The following is a 15,536-nucleotide window of genomic DNA, read 5'->3' on the forward strand; positions in this document are numbered from 1 at the left end:
ACTGGGGTCCACATCAGATCAAACAGGCCTTTTCCTGTGACACTTCCTCTCCAATCAGCTGCTACCATGTGAAAGAGAAAACCAGTATTCCATAAACACTCCCCTCATCCATCTTTTCTAAAATTCTTTTAAACTATCTTTAAACACGCGCATGCACACACACTCTACACACACACACATACGTGCATGGCTCAGCTCTGGTTTAGAGGTCAGAGGACAAGGTGCAGGGGTAAGTTCTCTTCCTCCATCAGGTGGGTCGTGGGGACCAGTCTCAGCTTGTCAACCTTGGTGGTGAGGGCCTTTATGCACTGAGCCGTCCCACAGTCCCGTCGTCTTTCCCAATAACTTACAAGTCATATCCTGCCTCCTTGCTTCCCACCCGTTTGGTAACTCATCCTAGGTGAACGACCCACTGTTGAGAGCTCAGAGGGACTCCCTGTCTTGAGTGCACACTGAGGCTCCCTCTGGACACAGAACTATGGAGTTCTTCACTGATCTCACTGAGCAGTTGCAGAATTCCCGTTAGAAGACGGCACTGAATATGCAACACAGAGAGCTGTTCCGGCACAGTCTTCTAACCTAGAGACAATGTATCAGTGGCACTGAATACGGCCACACAGAGAGCTGTCCCCGCACAATCTTCTAACCTAGAGACAATGTAACAGTGGCACTGAATAGGGCCACACAGAGAGCTGTCCCAGCACAGTCTTCTAACCTAGAGACAATGTAACAGTGGCACTGAATACGGCCACACAGAGAGCTGTCCCCGCACAATCTTCTAACCTAGAGACAATGTAACAGTGGCACTGAATAGGGCCACACAGAGAGCTGTCCCAGCACAGTCTTCTAACCTAGAGACAATGTAACAGTGGCACTGAATACTGCCACACAGAGAGCTGTCCCAGCACAGTCTTCTAACCTGGAGACAATGTAACAGTGGCTTGACTCCCCCGCCTCGGGCAACAGCCTTCCTGGTTCACCCTATAACTTGTCTAACAGTCCTAGACAGACAACAGTCCCCTGTAGATTTTGTGCAGGGTCGAACATGTGGCACAACTCATTATAGCTGAGTCCTATTATTTTCAGTACTCATCTTTAACAACCGATTTGAACCGCTTAATTTATATATTTTTTAAAGATTTATTTATTTCTTATGTATACAGTGTTCTGCTTGCATGTACGCCTACAGACCAGAAGAGGGCACCAGATCTCATTACAGATGGTTGTGAGCCACCATGTGGTTGCTGGGAATTGAACTCAGGACCCCTGGAAGAGCAGCCGGTGCTCTTAACCTCTGAGCCATTCTCTAGCCTGAGGAGCTCAATTCAACATATTTTTTTAAAACAACATTGCTTTAGATATATTTACTCTCACAAAACAGAAATCCAAAATAACGTGGCCTAGAAGGATAGAAGTTCCTGCATTACTTATTCGACAATTGGGAAACAGAGACAACTCAGACTTGGAAGACCAGCCTCAATCCATAAAGTACTGAGGCAATGGGGTCCCGCCAGCTCACTATCCCACCCCGGGGTGCATATGGCTCTTGTCTATCTGCTCCAAGATGGCGGCATGATTTCCAGCTATCACTTCTGCATTTCAGCCAGCAGGGTGATGAAAGGGTTAAGAAAACAAGGACAAAGGTTTAGAAGTAGTTCTACAGGATAAACTGTCAAAGGAGAGGTTTGACAGGAAATGGCCCCCCAAGGAGAGTAGCACTATTAGGAGGTGTGGTCTTTCTGGAAGGAGTGTGTCATTGTGAAGGTGGGCTTTGAGGTCACATATATACTCAAGATACCGTCCAGGAACTGAGACCACTTCCTGTTGCCTGCAGGATGTAGGATTCTCAGCTACTTCTCCAGTACTGTGCCTGCATGCCGCTGTTATGTCCAGATCACGGAGTCCCCCCAAAACCAACTAGAAGACTGAGTCCTGTATGTAAAAGCAAAAAGCCTTGATTCTCACACAGACTCTCCGTGTGTCCAACGTATTGGAGTGGTTGGAGAGCCTCGCACTCAGTTGGGCTGACCACTGGGCAAAACTGACTTTCATCTAAACTGAAGATCACCAGACAGTGGACAGAATCGCTGGAATCGACAGCCTAGCTGCTCAGGTCAAGGTAGGCTTGTCTTCCTACAGACTTCTCAGCCCACAGGATCTTCTGGAGCCTGGCAGGCCCTGGTCTAAACAGCAAAAGAAAAATGCGACCCTCAGCAACCATGAAGGACCCTGAGGAGTAGCTCTAAAGTGTGTACCTGTTATAAAGCCTTTACAACAGCCACCACAATGAAATGTCTTCATCAGGAAGAGTTGCTGTGGCCACGGTGTCTCCTCACAGCAACAGAAACCCTAACTAAGACAATCACGGTGCCCGCAGAACTGGCAAGCATCTCATTGAACTTTCATGCCACTGGAGAAACAAACCCAAACCAACCCTAGCATGATCTGAGCTTAGAACTCAGCTTTCTTCATAAACACAAAATAGTTTGCAATTTTGAAATGCATTAAATTTGGGCAAATGCTACCACCATGATTAGATAATTAGTTCATTGTACATTACATTTTACCAAATAGTCCACCAAATCAGAAAATCATTTCATCAATGGTACTCCTATGCGTGACCAGACAATCACTACAACACAGCACTCTTAGATGGCATCTGCAACTACTACATCCTTCCAGGGATTTGTGTGGTTTCCACTGCGTGTTAAAGGTTATGTTCCACATCCACACATTGAAATACACATTTTATAATCAAATAGCTCAGCTTTTTTGTTGTTGTTGGTTCATTGGTTTCTTTTGTTTTGAAGCAGGGTCCCAGGTAGCCCATGCTGGCCTCAAACTCGCTAGGGACCTAAGGAAGCCCAGATGATTTTTTTAAATTCCTCCTGCCTCCCCATCTCAAGGGCTGGGATTACAGGTGTGTGACCACACCTGGTTTACGTAGTGTTGGGGGTTGAACTGTAGACGTCACATACCCTAGGCAAGCATGCTACCAAGCTATATACCCAGCTTTGCTTTCTTTCTTTTTTTTGGTTTTTTCGAGACAGGGTTTCTCTGTAGCTTTGGAGCCTGTCCTGGAACTAGCTCTTGTAGACCAGGCTGGTCTCGAACTCACAGAGATCCGCCTGCCTCTGCCTCCTGAGTGCTGGGATTAAAGGCGTGCGCCACCACCGCCCGGCTCTTTGCTTTCTTTCTTTAACTTGTTCTTTTTTATTACTGGTAGGTTATTATGTGGATTTAAAAACTAAACTTATGTGTATAAGTGCCTTGGTTTAAGTTTCCCCAGAATGAAGGATTCTAGACAGGTGTAATTTATAGGTTAAAAGGACAGGGACTATGAAAAAGCCATTAAATGCTATTTTATCAAGCAAGTGATCCTTATGAATACCTGGAATTTGAGAATTACCTGAAAAGTCAGCTTTGGGGCTTCAAGGTGGCTCACTGCCAAGCCTGACAACCTTGAACCCACAAAGCAGGAGAGAATTGTCCCCCAAAAGTTGTTCTCTGACTTCCACAAATACTCTGCAGCTCTAGCCCCCACCCCACGCAAACACATATGTGAACACACACACACACACACACACACACACACACACACAAACAAATACATACAATTAAAATATTTTAAGCCGGCATTTCTGTCCGCTTTAATAGACACACTAATTGCTACTCAAAGTTCTGACAACCTACACATTATGCGTGTTTTCCAAACTACTTTCCAATATGAAGATCCTGGACAAACATGTAAACATGAGCAAGGGCCTGCTGGCTTCCTCTGCATCAAAGGGCCCCAGGGAAGAAGGGGACAAACACAGTGTTTCTCTTGAAGTCTGTGATAACTCACTGTGTAACCTGAGGCGTCTGAGAATCAACCACTTGAAAACAGATTACCCAAGATTCTGCTAAACTAAGCTGCTGCTGGTGCCTTCGGGAAATGCAGGATTGCAAGCTGTCTAGCCAGTCTCTTACCTGTGAGGACCGAAACACGCAGTGTCACCGCCAAGAGGAAAGCAAGCAGGAACCCCAGGCGGCTGTCAGCTGCCAGAGTCACCTGGAGGCTCTGGATAAGGACCCTGCGCGTCCTCGGATTTAATCCTGACCTTGCAGCCTAACCACTGACTCACTGGCTATAAGCCTTCCCCGCCAATCCTTCCTACCCTTGCTTTATCCTCCACCTCACCGAGGTTTTCTCTCACCCTGCTACTACACTTTGCTCTGAGCCGCTGGTATTTCTGCTCACCGTTTCAGGATAGCGATAACCTTTTTTTTTTTGTTGTTGTTGTTGTTGTTTCTTTTTTTTTTTTTATTTTGATACAGGGTCTCACATAGCCCAGGTGGCCCAGGTGGTGTGTGTGTGTGTGTGTGTATGTGTGTGTGTATGTGTGTGTGTGTATGTGTGTGTAACCAAGGCTAACTTTGGATTCCTCATCCTCCTGTCCCCGCCTTCCCCCCCCCCCAAGGGCTGGATTACAAACGTGTGCCACAACATCCGAGTATTTTTTTCTCTTTAAACGTTTTTTTTAGTTGATCTCTACATTTTTCTCTGCTCCCTTCCCTGTCTCTCCCCTCCCTGCTCCAGCCCTCCCTCAAGGTCCCCATGCTCCTAATTTATTGAGATCCTGTCTTTCTCTACTTCCCATGTAGATTAGATCTATGTACGTCTCTCTTAGTGTCCGCATTGTTGTCTAAGTTCTCTGGGATTGTGGTTTGTGGGCTGGCTTTCTTTGCTTTACGTTTAAAAATCACCTATGAGTGAGTGCATGTGATAATTGTCTTTCTGTGTCGGGTTTACTTCACTCAAAATAATGTTTTCTAGCTCCATCAATATTCCTGCAAAATTCAAGCTGTCATTTTTTTCTGCTGTGTAGTACTCCGTTGTGTAAATGTACCACATTTTCCTTATCCATTCTTCTATTGAGGGGCATTTAGGTTGTGCTCCAGATACTTTATTTTTTTCAAGTCTTAATGCAGAACTCAGCTCTTAAGGGGCATCTGGCAAGAAAGAGCAGGGGCGAGCAGTCCCAGCTTGGATACAGAGCGAACCTCAGATGGGGAGGCCTGGGATTGACACTCACCTGTGAGGGCCTCTGTGAGCATCCATTGGGATCTTTTCATGAGTTACAGGGGTGCTAGGGCTCCTCCTAACTCCTAGCGGTTAAGAGCCCTAGTGGTTAGGAGGAGCCCTAGCGGTTAGGAGCCCTAGTGGCCTGACTGCTTCACTAGAACTGGATGGAGCTGCAATGTGGTATTGGAGGGCACGCTGCCATCTGAGGGTTTCTCTGGTTCCATTCTCTGAGTTTTCACTCATTTCCACAGTGATCCCATCCTCTTCCTCAAGGAGCTACATGTTGAACTACCTTGTCTTAACTAGCCAAATGTGGCCTTTGTGTGTTGATCCACAAGGTCAAAAACAAAAAGGGAAATCCCCAGGAGGGAGTGAGCACTGGTTCCTTCCCACAGGGTGCGGGCTCATTCTGGCAGAAGGCAGCAAGCAGAAAGGTGGGAACAGTCTCTGATCCTCTCTACCCTTCCCTAAAGACAGCAAAGTATCCTAAAGACAAAGATAACTACCACGTGTCTTTTATTCAAGGAAACAGATTCCCCTTAAGACTCTCCTCCTTGGGTCCTAGGGTCAGAGAGTTGTTTGTTCTCTGTCAGCAAGTTGGCTGCAGTTAAGTGAGCTACAGAGGCTGACCACCCTTTAAATGTTTAGCCTGCCCCACACCATTTCGAACAGTTATGGACGACTTCATAGAGATGAATGTCTTTTATTATGAAAACTGCTGTTACATTACAGCCAACATCCCAAAACAGTATTTTAACAAACACTTGTCTTGATTATAAAGTAGCTCGGAAATCATGATCCTTTTCAAAGGTAATTGATGCCTGCTGAGTCATCTCACATGGAGCAGGACACAGCTCACCAGGGAGCACAGCAGATGAGACGGGAGCACCTGTGTTACCCAAACCACACGCGTTAACCGCTACAGTGTCAACGGGGGGGGGGGGGGGGGGGGGGGGTTGTAGAAGAGCAAACAGTGGAAACGTGGGGGGGGGGGGTCACAATACTGTTGAGGTGGGGGCAGCCAAAGTGTGTTTTTCCTTTCTTCCCTTCTGAGTTCAGGGTGAGGTACAGGGAAGGCCACACGCTGGGCTGGGGACCCTTGCAATTCCCTGCTTCCTTCCTTCCTTTCACAAATCCTGTCTTCCTTCTACTCCTGGGACCAGTGGGCTCTGTAGCAGCTCGCATCAGGGTTTGGACTCCAGTGTATCCCTACGTCCTTTCGAGTCAGGGGGCGGGGGTTCCTATGTGGATGCATTCCATGTCAGGATCAGGATGTGAAGTCCCCTCATGGGACCTCTCCCAGCACCAATACCCGGGGGAGGGGGGGGGGGAGGGCTTATTAAAGCCTAAAGCTGCAGTTTAGAAATTCTTCCTCTTCCCCCGGAGAAGCAGCATGCTGCACACGTGGCTGGAAGGGATCCCGGGAGGCAAGGTACGGCTGCTTCAGTCTCAAGTACAGCCCGCTCCTTGCCAGCGGATGTGCGTAACCGCGGACGGATGGCCAGTAACTTCTTTCACGTGAGCAGCTTTCTAGGGAAATTGCCCTGCAACGTCATGGAGCCGAGGGAGACATTTCCCTATAGGAAAGGGGTAACCGGTTTCCTCTTCTAAGGAGGTGTGTGGATCTCAGCACACTGGCTAAGCGGATTCCTAGTTCCTTTTCCACTCTCCGCCCTGAGCCCAGGGCTCTAATTATTAGTAAGGCTCAGAAATAACACACGGTCCATTCCAGTTTCAACAGGGTTCTCTGCCACCACTGGCGGCTCCAGGTGGCGCGCAACCTCCACAGAGATAATCCAGCTCTCAAGCCGGCAGGTGACCTAGTTAAGCTTCTCACGCTGAATCTGGTAGTAACAAGCCTGAAAAAAATTCAAAACAAATTCAAATTTTCTTTTTAAGGCCAGGGAAAGAACAATCCCTTCTTAACACAGCAGCCCAGAGATTCACCTGCCTGCACTCTTCCCTGTGACTCCATCTGTGCCCTGTTCACTGGTGACTGGGAAATCTGGAGGTACACAAGGACTTGTGTGATCACAGACCCCTGACACAGCTAACGGTGACTTAACCCGAGCAGCCCTGCACAGGGCAAGTCAGGGCGCCCAAGCTCGCCCGTCAGAGAAGCACGTTCAATGGTCCCCCTGCCCGTGCTCAGGGTTACCATGTACAACACCAGGGTGACGCCCGCTTTCCACTCTTGAAGTTGATTTCTTAGGATCAATCGCAAACACACCAACACCTCGCTGCTGTCGATCAGATGGTAACGATCTCCGTCTAGTAACCGTTCACACGGGAGCAGCCTAGCCGCTGTCTACCCCACAGTCACCCACGCGGGGAAGTGACCTCACTACAAACGCACCGGCCCTGGGTAAAGCTGAGGACGGTGCCACTGGTATCCCGGGCACAGCACACTTCGGTCTGGACTCCTGTGACTCGGAGAGTTTGTCCTCCTGAGCATTTACCTAATTCCCTTTGGATCGCTGCAAGCCCCCCCACGGAGCACAAGTTAGCAGGCCACAAACCTGGCGCTCGGTCCTAAGCTTCTGGACACTTTTGGGGCCCCGCCTGTCCTTCGCTCCTCCTTCCTGACAAACCCCACAGCACCCATACCTGCTGCCTGTCTACCCCCGAGACTGCTGCAATGACAGCAATGCTTATTTTTATATTTATTAAATATCTTTAGCAGTTTTAGCTAGCGCCTTCTATTTCCAATGTGAAAATTTTATTACTGTATGGTTAATATGAGCACTATCCTTTCCATTAGGGACTTGCTATTTATGTGACCATAACATAGGACTTCATATTAAATATTATAATTTTATAAGATTTTATTACCTGGCAGTGGAAGGCCAATACAGGATGAACTCAAGAGAACCACTGGAGCTTCTTTGCCTCATGATGTTAGCGGGACATTTTTTTTTTTTTTTTAAAAAAACCTACAGGTCATTTCCATCTGTATTGTGGCTTCCAGTTTTGTGTTTTTAGGGGATTCCTGTGTGTGTGAACAAGTGTGTCTCTGTGTCTATATGTGTTTCTTGTGCTTTTTTCTTGTCTGGTTGTTTTGTCCTATTTCAATTTGCTTGTTTTTTTATTTATTTTATTGTATTTTATTATTATTCCCTAGAGGCCTGTCTGATTTCTAACAAGAGACAGAAAGGGTGTGGGTATGGATGGGAGGGTAGGTGGGAGTGGGGAGGAATACGGGGAGGGAAGACCATAATCAGACTGTTACACTGCAGAGGCAAAGCAAGCGCCATAATCAGGAAGAACAATCTATTTTCAATAAAAGAAAAGAAAAATAAAGTCTACCCTGAATTTTTCCATAAAGAAGACAGTGTGTCAGGCACAGGGGCTCAGCCTTGCAATGGAGCCTTTGGGAAGCACTGGCAGAAAGACCACTAAAAGCTCCAGGCTGGCCTGAGATGTAGAGGAAGACCCTGTTCTCCACACCCCCCCCCCGACACACACACTAAAGAAAGGAAGGAAAAGCAGCTACGGAATGGTTTATAAGACGGTGAACGAAGGGCAGACTGAGATTAAAACCTGTCTCCACTCACCTTCAGGGTGGTGAACATTATGCCTTGCTCGCCGTGCTGGAGATAGGGGTCCATCAGGTCCTCAATGAGGTGGACTTCAGAGCCTAAATTCCTAATCCTGTGCCAGACAGAAAGAGGTGGGAAGTTCATTCTGCTTCAAGTGAACGTTCCTTTGGAATCAACTGATAATGGCAGAGAATAACAGCCTTACACAGAGACAGGACCAAAGGGCAGAAGAAGAGCAGCCTCACACAGAGACAGGACCAGAGGGCAGGGAAAGAATAGCCTCACACAGAGACAGGACCAGAGGGCAGGGAAAGAACAGCCTAACACAGAGACAGGACCAGAGAGCAGAGAAAGAACAGCCTCACACAGAGACAGGACCAGAGAGCAGAGAAAGAAGAACTTAACACAGAGACAGGACTAGGGCAGGGAAAGAACAGCCTAACACAGGGACAGGACCATAGGGCAGCGGTTCTTAGCCTTCTGTGCTGTGACCCTTCAGCACAGCTCACGTCGTGGTGACCCCAGCTATAAACTTATCTCATTGTTACTTCATAACTGTATTTTTGCCACTGTTATGAGTCAGAATGTAAATATCTGATATGCAGAATATCTGATATGCAACTCTTATGAAAGGGTCATTTGACCTCCCACAGGGGTTGCGACCCCCAGGCTGAGAAACACTGCCGCTGTGGCCTGGGTTCAGAGAAGTGAAATTCTGCTCTAGTAGTAGCACCTGCTATCACCAATTCAAGAGAAGCAAAGGGCAGACTTGGGAAACAACAAACGGAGCCAGAGGACACAGAAAAGTCTCCATACCTGGCCCGTAGCACCACATACAAGAAGACGGGGAACAAGTCATCCATGGACCACAGGAAGTCCTCCTGCAGGGAGGCCAGGACACTCTGGGAGATCTCCTCGAAGGTCTGCTGAATGACCTTGAGCTTGTCTGACGGAGTAAATGTTGTGCTGTTGTGGAGACAGAGTATAGAGATATCCTAAGATTTCCCCAGTAAAGCCATCTCTAGCCATTTTTAAACAATAGTCCCTCTTGGGTCTCGCATGCCTCGGATCAGACACAACTGGCAACCAGTGTGGTGCGGAGGCCTCTGTAATCCTACAGCGCCTGGGCATGAGGCCTCCGGCTGTCAGAGAGCCCGGACAGAATGTTTCCTCTGGCCCACGGGATCAAAGGGATCTCTTTTCTGAATCGGAAGTTGGTTAAGTTCCATTTGGCTGATGAGAGGGGTATTCAGATAAATCTCTCGGCTCCTTGAAAACACAAGGACATTTTAGAGCAAAACAGCCCGGATGTTTACAAAGAGAGCTGTGGTCTTCACGAGAATTCTCACAACCTCTAGGAGTGGAGAGGAAAATGACACAGCCAGATCTTGTATGGAAAAAATATTGGCGAGAAAGGGGTGGGGGACACGTTCTCCTCGCCATGGACGGAACACCGCTGTGACGGCGGCGTGGCTCTGCAACAACGCCCGACATTACCTGATCTGCTGGAGGCATTCCACGGCAGAGGCAAAACAAGCATCCTTTGTGGTGGGCAAAACCTGCGTGAGGAGGAGGACTGTCAGAGAAGAGGGGCATCTTCAGCGCTGAGAAAGCAAGGGATCCCGTGGGAGGACCCAGTTTGCTGGGGAAAGCCGACATTAACATGACTACACGCATGTAAACTGGACACCTTACAGCAAGGACAAGCGTGCTTGGTGAGAAGCTAAAATTGGCTTTACCTTTTTGCTCTCCCCAAGGATTGACAAGGTTGCTGGCCAAAATTTCCTACAATGAAAGCAAAAAGTAAGTCATTTTGGTAGGCCTACCCCCTTTTTAAAAAGGGGGGATCATTATCTTGGTTTCCCTGTTCCCATTAAAAATAACTTCTCTACAAATTGGTTCTGGGTTTCATGTTTTTATTTACATTTTCCCTAGGTTTAGTAGAGAGTCTGGAAATGATTTAATAGTGTGAACGAAAGTTCCTACAAAGAAGCTGTGCCTGGCTGTGGCTAGTTTGCGGCTGCAGAGCCTGAGGGACTGACTGGATTTTGGTGCTACAGAAACACTGAACTCTGGGGGTTCAGAGACCAATCACTTTATCCTAGACTAGTCTCAGCCTTCTGGAATAGCCATTTGCGGCCCCACTCTGTATCTGAAAAAGAAAACACCTTATGATAATAAATAAAAACCTCTTACAAAGTATTAACTCAGAACAACTTGTGATAATAAGAGGTGGTATGATGGAGGAAGGTCATTGGTTAAATAAAAAGAAACTGCTTGGCCCTCATTGGTTAGAAGATAGGTGGGAGGAGTAAACAGAACAGAACGCTGGGAGGAAGAGGAAGTGAGCTCAGACTCCACAGCTCTCCTCTCGGGAGCAGACGCCTCAGAGAGACGCCATGCTCCCAGCTCCCAGGCAGTCACACGCGATGAAGCTCCGACCCAGGATGGACATAGGCTAGAATCTTCCCAGTAAGCGCACCCAGGGGCGCTACACAGATGATTAGAAATGGGCTAAATTAATATGTGAGAATTAGCCTAGAAGAGGCTAGATAGAAATGGGCCAAGCAGTGATTAAATGAATACAGTTTGTGTGTTGTTATTTCGGGCATAAGCTAGCCAGGCAGCCGGGGTGCTGGGGACGCAGCCCCGCCGCTCAAATTACTACAGTGGTATTAACTTAGCAGAATACTATCTCACCAATCCAAGAGCTAAGACTGTCACTAGAGAGCATCCTGGGTCTACAGCATAGCTAATGTCCCTGCCTCCCTGGGTCTTTGTGACCCTGTAAAACTGCTTCCATGCTGGAAGACGGGGTTTGGGGAAACCCCAGGCCATGGTCACTGTCTCTTATGTCCTGAAAGTCGAGAGCTGTGGTTTTTATGTTGACAATGGCATCTACTGTGTCCCAGGAGCTTGGCATATATATTCCAAAGCCCTCACACCGCAGCCTGGGATATCTCCTTCATCTACCCTCATCACATTTTTATTACTGAATCACGCAATTAAAAAAAGCTTCTCAGTATCTAAGTGTATGCACGTTTTTACAGCATGAAGACACAACCCTTGGGTGGCTTGGGCCATCTTTTCCACTACTCTAGAGAGGATGATCACGTGATTCCCAAAAACAACAAACAAGGGTCTGAGATAAAGAGAAAATGTTTAGGATCTGAAATTCTAAACTGCAAGTGAGAGAAGGAAAAAGTGGCAAGGACCACCAAAGATTTAAAGTAACTAACTTTTTCTAAGGAATAGGAATGGAAATCATGCATCTCTATTAGGTGGGATGAGTCATCTTGTTCATAGATGATAACGAACACGTTCAGATCGGTGAGCAGCTTCATCACCATCTGTGAGCGCTCTCAGAAATGAGACCATGAGCAGGGCGGGAAACCACACACACACACACACACACACACACACACACACGCCAAGAACTTCTCGGCAGTGCCCAAGGATTTTCAGTTCGGTACCGACCTCTGCACCCCGAGGAAGCCCAGGAGAGGGAGGTCCGGTTGCTTGTTTAGTCGGAGCACACACTCCCAGTAAATGTCCTCCTCTCGGTCATTGTCCAGGGCGTAGAGCATGAAGAGAGGGGGGTAGAGGCGAGGCAGCAGCACAGGGAGCAGCAAGCCGGAACTTGTTACCACATACCTGCAAACACGAGAGGGGAGGCAGGGGTGTTAAAACAGGCAGCACTTCCCTTCCTAGACAACACGGCTCACAGGACCTGCTGAGTGCTGTTCTACACACGTGGAGCTGACTGTCTGTGACCAAGTGTCAATTCTATTGGATGTCTGGAAATCAAACTGAAAATCTCCTTCATTTCCATCTTGAGGCTGCTTTTGCAGGGTCACCTAAGCAGCCTTCATGCCTGGCTCTGTGTGGCTGCTCCTTCCTGGACAGTGGCCAGGAACCTTAGAGGGGCCACTGAAGAAATGTGGAGCTGAGAGTCATGCAGCCCTCTCCCTAACCCTCCACCACATCACCGAGCTCACTCACCCTGGCTCTGGGGACTCGGATCCGGAATCTGACTTCCCAGTGCAGAAGGACCTCCTTCCAGTGGGTGGAGGAGCAGACAGAGGGATTGTGCTGCCCTCTTCAGGAAGCTCAGGAAATAAGAACCTAAGCAATAATTGAAAACAGACCAGAAAATCCTATGTCCAGAGCAGCTGAAAAAAGTAAATATCAGTTTCTAGCAGCTGAGCTATCTAAGGGCCTAGGAAGTCAAAATCCACCATTAACCAACTCCTTCAGCCCCGAGACTCTCAAATGATGCTCCCTACAGAACGGGATGGAGTGGTTGTAAAGGGAACTGCACAGCGGGGTCTCCTTCCAGACCAGCCACACCCAAACACCCCTTTTCACAGAAAGATCCTTTATTAAGCAGGGAAGGAAAGTTAAAGTGGCTGCTTTCTGATTCTGGCTAAAGTAAGCACAGCAACACGCCCATGCAGTGATCCCGTCCAGACACCCAGCTCCCTCCCCACCCACACAGTCCAAAGGTGCTTGGCCACACAAGGAAGCTTCCGGGGCAAATTCCTAGGTGACTCAGTAGAGAACTCATTTGTTGGTTTAAAACCCACTTCCAAGCTCCAAGTTGCTGCTGCCCAAATCTGTCCTCTGGATGACAGTTACTGGTTCATCTACCGCTTCTCTTGGTTCCTGCTCAGGCGTCCAGAATCAGACAGCCTCTCCTCTAGCCCAGCTCATCACCCTTCCTTAGCATAGAAGTTCAATACGAATAACACTGCTCTATTTTACACCAAATCAGACTTGGAAAACCACACTTGTATTTGTTTTCACCTTCAGTGACATTTAGTGAGTGAGAATACTGACGAGGCAGGAATATCAATGGCTAGGCTCATCGTTTTAAATGTATGAGCACGAACACATCAGGAATGTGTTTCCATTATTTAAGTTACTGAAGAATCTGCGGCATAAAACCATCTTCTCAGTGACTACTTCCTGTGATAAAGGGGAAACGGGCATCGCACAACGCTGGGTTAGCAGAACAGTCCGGAGTTTCCAAACACCAGTGCAGCACTCTCTTACCTCACAAGCTGGAAGATGCGCTTGAGATAGGACTTGATCTCCTTCACAGCTTCCTGCAGTAACCGGCGGTTGGCCCCCACGCCCACGTACGTCATTCTGTACACCGCCACCAGGGTCTCCACGAGCCTGCCCAGTGGATGCAGAGGGGTGTCACAGGCCTGGGCAGCAGGAGCAAGGGCGCTGGTCAATAGGCAGCAAGGGCAACAGCAGCAGAAACCAGCCCACAATAAACCCGCCGCAACACCAGGAGTCGAACTGGGGTCAGGAAAAAGGAACTTTCTAACTACTGGGCCTACCCGAACTGTAGGGAGAACCGCAGGGAGCTGCGCAGTGGGACAGGCCTCACACCGTGGCCTTCCATCAGGGCAACGTTCCACACATTTTGTGACCTGTTTACTTTTGCTTTCCTTTTTACATATTTTAAAGTTTTTTTTTCTTTAAACTGTGTGTGTGCATCTGAGTACAGGAGCTCACAATCTTTTCAAAAAGTCAAAGATTTAGCAAACAAAACAGAGAAAGTAAAACCAAGACTAGGTTAACATTTGAATGATGAGTCTGTTTGTTTTGGAGGTGAAGTGGGGCGTAAGAGGGCTTTTGTAGCTTAGGCTGGCTTCAGGTTAGCAGACTGTCTTGCCTGGTCCTCCAGCATGCTGAGGTTTCAGGTGTGTGTGACCACACCCAGCTGACCTACAGTCTTTCATGATTAACTCACGGAAGCGAGGTCGTTTGACTTGTTTACCTTGATTAAATACTTTCTGATGTCATCGTATTTCTCCACAGAGAAGGCGCCAACATGTTGAGGAATGTACTCCAGACTCTCTAGCGTCTGAGTCTGTGAACGACTTAGGATTTCCGGACTGCGGAGAGAGGAGGAGAGCTCAGCATCTTGCATGAGAAAGCAAAACATCGCAGAGTAGCCAACTGAGGAGGAAGGGGAGCATCTGGCACAGACCCTTCTTGCTCACGGTGGCAGACCTGCTACCCTGAGCGTCCGCTGACCCAGCACAGACCTGATGTACTAAGCTGGCTGACCTGCTACTCTGACCCAGCACAGACCCGATGCACTCAATGTGGCTGACCTGCTGTTACATAAGTCTACTCAAGACAGCATTTGGCATTACTTCATTACTGTAAGGAATCATGAAAACTGTACACTGTCCAACTGAAGGTGCAGTGCTGGGCAATCCTTAACATGGACCTGAAATGACAGCTGGTGCCAGTCTTGCCAATGAGAAGGAAATAAGGGAAGAGCTAAAAATAATAAATGAAGGAGCAAAGAACGAGATGAAGATGGGCAAGAGAAGCGAGGCCTCTGCCCACAGCAAGGAGCATGGGTGACTGCAGGGCCCATTGGTGAAGGAGCCCATGCAACTCCAGCCTAGTTTACCTTCCTCACATATAAATACAGAGTATCATTGTCTGTTGAAGTCAAAACTTGAATTCTCTTTAATTGCAGATATTGGAAAGCAACAGATGCAAAAGAAAATTAGCGCAAAACTAACTTTTGAAAGATCAAATGTGTGTGGTTATGTATGAAGATCAGAGCAACAAAGGAACAACGCTAACAACTACCTGCAAGCAAGACTGCTTCGGGAACTAGAGACTCCGTTTAAATGCTCAACAGTGCCTGTGGGCATTGGGAAAGGAGAAGAGAGGCGGATGGAGAAACCGAGAAGAGGAAGGGGAAAAGGGAAAGAAGAACGAAAAGTTCATCTCTGATTTTCTTTCAGTGTTTGGGAAATGCTGGGCTGTAGGCTCCTGCTGAGACTGAGCACACTCATAGCCCGTGGTGCCCTGTGTGTGATCCACACTCTTCTCTAGCCCTGCGTGTGATCCACTCTCTTCTCTAGCCCTGCGCGCGAGCCCCACTCTTC

The 15,536-nt window shown here is 47.9% G+C and overlaps 1 protein-coding gene across 3 annotated transcripts in view; it reads right to left on the reverse strand.

Moving 5' to 3' along the window:
• Positions 1–6,062: 6,062 nt before the first annotated feature.
• The window catches only part of LOC121444852 (alsin), a 54,236-nt gene continuing 44,762 nt past the window's right edge, over positions 6,063–15,536 (reverse strand). For all 3 annotated transcript variants that reach the window (XM_041646771.1, XM_041646769.1, XM_041646770.1), the window contains exons 26-34: positions 14,402–14,519; positions 13,663–13,820; positions 12,610–12,732; positions 12,085–12,261; positions 10,347–10,392; positions 10,105–10,166; positions 9,424–9,573; positions 8,623–8,719; positions 6,063–6,927 (exon numbers count right to left, since the gene is read on the reverse strand). In XM_041646771.1, the coding sequence (XP_041502705.1) occupies positions 6,889–6,927; positions 8,623–8,719; positions 9,424–9,573; positions 10,105–10,166; positions 10,347–10,392; positions 12,085–12,261; positions 12,610–12,732; positions 13,663–13,820; positions 14,402–14,519 (970 nt within the window). In that variant the 3' untranslated portion in view covers positions 6,063–6,888. The remainder of the gene's footprint in view (positions 6,928–8,622; positions 8,720–9,423; positions 9,574–10,104; positions 10,167–10,346; positions 10,393–12,084; positions 12,262–12,609; positions 12,733–13,662; positions 13,821–14,401; positions 14,520–15,536) is intronic.

The sequence above is a fragment of the Microtus oregoni genome, unplaced genomic scaffold (genome assembly GCF_018167655.1).
Source record: "Microtus oregoni isolate MIOR12 unplaced genomic scaffold, Mior012 000144F_ref0000341, whole genome shotgun sequence".
NCBI classification, from domain to species: Eukaryota; Metazoa; Chordata; class Mammalia; order Rodentia; family Cricetidae; genus Microtus; species Microtus oregoni.